The sequence below is a fragment of the Triticum dicoccoides genome, chromosome 4A (genome assembly GCF_002162155.2).
Source record: "Triticum dicoccoides isolate Atlit2015 ecotype Zavitan chromosome 4A, WEW_v2.0, whole genome shotgun sequence".
Lineage (NCBI taxonomy): Eukaryota > Viridiplantae > Streptophyta > Magnoliopsida > Poales > Poaceae > Triticum > Triticum dicoccoides.
In genome coordinates, this window is record NC_041386.1 from 595,442,535 (window position 1) to 595,446,371 (window position 3,837).

The 3,837-nt window shown below is 49.4% G+C and overlaps 1 protein-coding gene across 1 annotated transcript in view; it reads right to left on the bottom strand.

The window, feature by feature from the left end:
* Window positions 1-1,416: 1,416 nt before the first annotated feature.
* LOC119283734 (WAS/WASL-interacting protein family member 3-like) overlaps window positions 1,417-3,837 on the bottom strand; it is a 4,302-nt gene continuing 1,881 nt past the window's right edge. The window contains exons 3-5 of the mRNA XM_037563154.1: window positions 2,086-2,315; window positions 1,537-1,652; window positions 1,417-1,441 (exon numbers count right to left, since the gene is read on the bottom strand). Of these exons, the coding sequence (XP_037419051.1) occupies window positions 1,417-1,441; window positions 1,537-1,652; window positions 2,086-2,315 (371 nt within the window). The remainder of the gene's footprint in view (window positions 1,442-1,536; window positions 1,653-2,085; window positions 2,316-3,837) is intronic.

Genomic DNA, 3,837 nt, shown 5'->3' on the forward strand with positions numbered 1-3,837 from the left:
TACACAAAACAATTGAGACTTGACATCCTAGTAACAAAGACTTGAGTGCACGCGCTGTCAAAATAATAATAAAGACTTGAGTGCACAGAACAGTGGGAAACAGTAAACATACTATGACAAAAACATCCCGTGGCCGGACTAGGAAACCATATGCGGTGAAACATATCCCGTTCATAAGCGAAAATAGAGCAACCAAGATAGACATGTTCCCAGCATCATTGGTTTGCCACACAGAAATCTGTGTCAAAAAAAATAAAAAACATTAAAAACAAAGCACAACTAGTCAACTAGCAAAACCTAAGCTTACTCTAAGTGTTGAGAGAGAATTACCAACTGTCTGATAGGCCCAGCGTACATCAGTACACTAGAGATATCGCCCAGGACGCCAAGAGGAATCCGTGGATCCTTGGGCAACGAAAAGCAACCCGCAGCAGCCACGCCAGAGAGTCCAGTAATCACAACCAAAAAAATCACCAACTCAACCTTGCCCTCATGTGGAGAGTACCAGAGAAACAACACTAAATAGATAACCTGCACCACGATAGCACAGATTGATCATTTGTTCGTCTTCTTGCAGCAGATGTTTCAAGTAAAAGACAAGTTTGTTTCAAGTTTAACCACTATTCATTCCTCCTACTTGGTTGCCATTACTGCTCCTAAGGTAAACACGGGCATTTATGGCTGTTTGGTTTTAAGAATAGCATTGCCACACATTTTTGCTAAGTTTGTCTAAGGTTACTTCATCAAAATAAGAGCCACAAGTTGGCAAGGCTAAGAAAATTTTGTGATACTTTTTGTGTGTATGCCATGTGGGACTCAAGTGTGGCTTGCTTAAGGTATGGCTTCAACCAAACATTCATCTAACTCACTCAAACTTGTCTAACCTTAGATGTGGCAATCTTTAGTAAAGTTAGTCACAAATCAAACAACCCCTTAATACTAGGATCTCGTTCTGACGCAGCACAACGCACAAGCAAGATCAAATCAGCAATTTTGTTTAATGTCTAAACGTATTACTATACATGCAAGCAAGTTGTATATAAACAAAATAAAGGCTATATTTACTTACTTGAATTGCTATGCCGACGGCATTGATCAGAACCAGCGGCCAACGTATCGGGTCCGGCAATCCATAAAAGGTCCAGATGATACATCTGGTTAGTGTCAACAGAAACATATCGACTTTGTAATTTCCCACATTACGCTCGCTACAAATGTGCCACATCGTGGGGCTGCAATCAAAACCAATTAAGTTGTAAGAAAAAAGAACCTAAAGAGACACGTTATAGGAAAAATGAAGAAACTAGTAATTAAATGGAATAGGGATATTACATGGGAGATAAGTAAAGAGCTCCCGTGAATATGTAACCCAAAACAAGTAGCACACAAACAGCGTCGGGCGAAGAGCACGTCTCGCTAGACGGCGACGGCGACGGCGATGCTGCGAAACCAAATAATCCAGAGCACAGGATTAGTAATGGTACCCCAATCAACTGAGGTCGATGGAGTGAAAAAGAAAAAGGGAGAGGTTCATACGCGCTACTGGCTGCTGCTTGGTGCGCGAGGGAGGTGGGGGGCTGCTGACGGCTGCAGCAGGGGGAGTTGGTCCTGCGAGTGTGTCCAAACCCACCGTGGTAACAAATTAGAACTGCCTAAAACTGAGACAGGGCTAAACAATTGTCAAATAGAGGAAGCTAAGCAGAGTACTACTACTAGTGATGCGGGGAACAGCATGAATTTTTTTGGCAAAAGAGGAAGATATACGGCGGCAAACTTTTCCTCTGGCCCTGGCCTCGGCCAAGGAAGAACACGCATATATACACAGCACAGGTACCGCAGAAACCAAAACTGAGCTACGGCTACGGCATGGAACAAGTGATTTTAGCAGCTGGGAACACCGAAGATGATTTCGGCCATGCACGGCTACGCTGGTCGCCTCGAAATAAGAATTAATGGACGTGACTAATGCACGGCTAGCACAACGTAGCGAATGGAAATGAACTAGAAGGCGAGTTTGTCTGAGCAAACACAAACTGCAAGACGCGTACAAGTTTTGCACCGACATTAGCATTCTCGACGACAGACCAATGGAGCAGAGATAGGGGGGAGGAGGTTCATACGCATGGCTGTGGCGACGAAGATGAAGGCCGCCTTGGACGACGCTGCAGCGGAGTGCCGTGGCAGGGGCGGCGGGGCAGTGGCAGCAGCGGGTGCGAGCGGGGAAGTACACGGCTGGGCGGGGGCGACCTTGGCGTGGGGGGCCGTGCCGTCGTGCTCCTGGACCGGCAGTGGGGACGACGGCGGCGGTGCGTCGTCTGCCAAAACCATCCAAAGCACATGTCAATATGTAAACAAGGCTGATCAACATATGAAGATAGATAAACGGAGCGAGATGCAGGCGAGAGAGAGGTTTCGTACGCGCTGTCTGCGTTCGTCGTGGGGCAGGCGAGGCTGGCGCGGGTGGCCGGAGGCTGCTGACGACGGCGGCCGGGGGAGCGGGTCCTGCGTCCAAAATCCACAGTAACAACAGCAACCAAAGTTAGTAATTACCAGCCGTTGGTCCGCATTCCAAAAGTAAACAAAACTTGAAAAGGTGACGATCGACGTGCGCAACAAGAAAAGAAACAGTGGCATGCGAGATGAGACGGCAGGCGACAGAGATGGCCACAGACCGGTTCTGTCAAATCTGCGAGACAGCCAGCGATCTGCCTGCCGACAGGCTATCCATTTGACCCACCCACCCTTTTTTCACGAAAGAGGAAGGCTACGCAAACCGCATGCAAAAAGTAGTACTGCAACAGGATCAACTTCGAAACGCCTCGCACTCCAAAAGAATCTGCAGAGCGGAAAGCACGGCAAGCTCTCGCTCTTCCTCTACGCTCGGTCGATCGACCAGCTAGCGTTTTTACTTTTGACCAAGAAAGACCTACTGGACACGACAAAAGAAGGCAGCTGATGATTCTGCATGAAGCAAAAACTGCGTTGCGGTTTGAAACAAAGTGCCATCACGTACGGGGATGGAGGTGATTAAACAGTAGCAGGAAAAGTATGTATGTCGACGATTATCGGAACCCAATGTAAGTCTAGCAGAACGAACCGTATGTATGTCTACTACTGCACGATAATAAACCCAATGTAAGTCTAGCAGAACGAACAAACACCGGAACATATTATATCACATAAACGGCAAATATACTCGAAGGACAGTAGATAACTCAAGCAACAGACATCACAGACCTCTGCATCTGCCTACGGCGCTAACTCGCGCAAACAAGCGGAGATCTAAAATCGATGAAACAATCGCGAGTGGCACATGCATTCTACGATCACGAAATACTCAAGAGTATAGCCTAAATTGCTCCGTAAATCTGAAGCTACAGCCGTAAGTAGCCAGGCCGTGCGCGCGCAGGTCGCTCGCCTCGGGAGGCGGCGAGAACCCGGCGCCGCGCGCCGTACCGGCAGACGCGCACTAGTTACTCGAGGAACCAACTAGACGCCGCCGTTAGAGCGAAGAAGGTAGCCATGCGCGCTGCTGGTTCCTGGCCACGAGAAACTACAAGGGCCAGATGCCGCCGTAAACGAGCTAAGACACCCGCGGGTCGGTCGCCACGAGAACGACGGCAACCCGCCGCCCTATCCGAGCGCGGAGAGGTTGCTCTCCATGAGCGACGGCAACCCGCCGCCGCCGAACAACAAGCTAAGCGGTACGCGCGCGCGCCGCCTGGTTGCTCGCCACGGGAACGGCGAGAACCCGGCGCCGCGGGCCGTACAGGCAGATCTAGCAGAACCAAGCATGGAATCCAGCCCAAATCGGAGCACTAGCGACACGATAAGAAC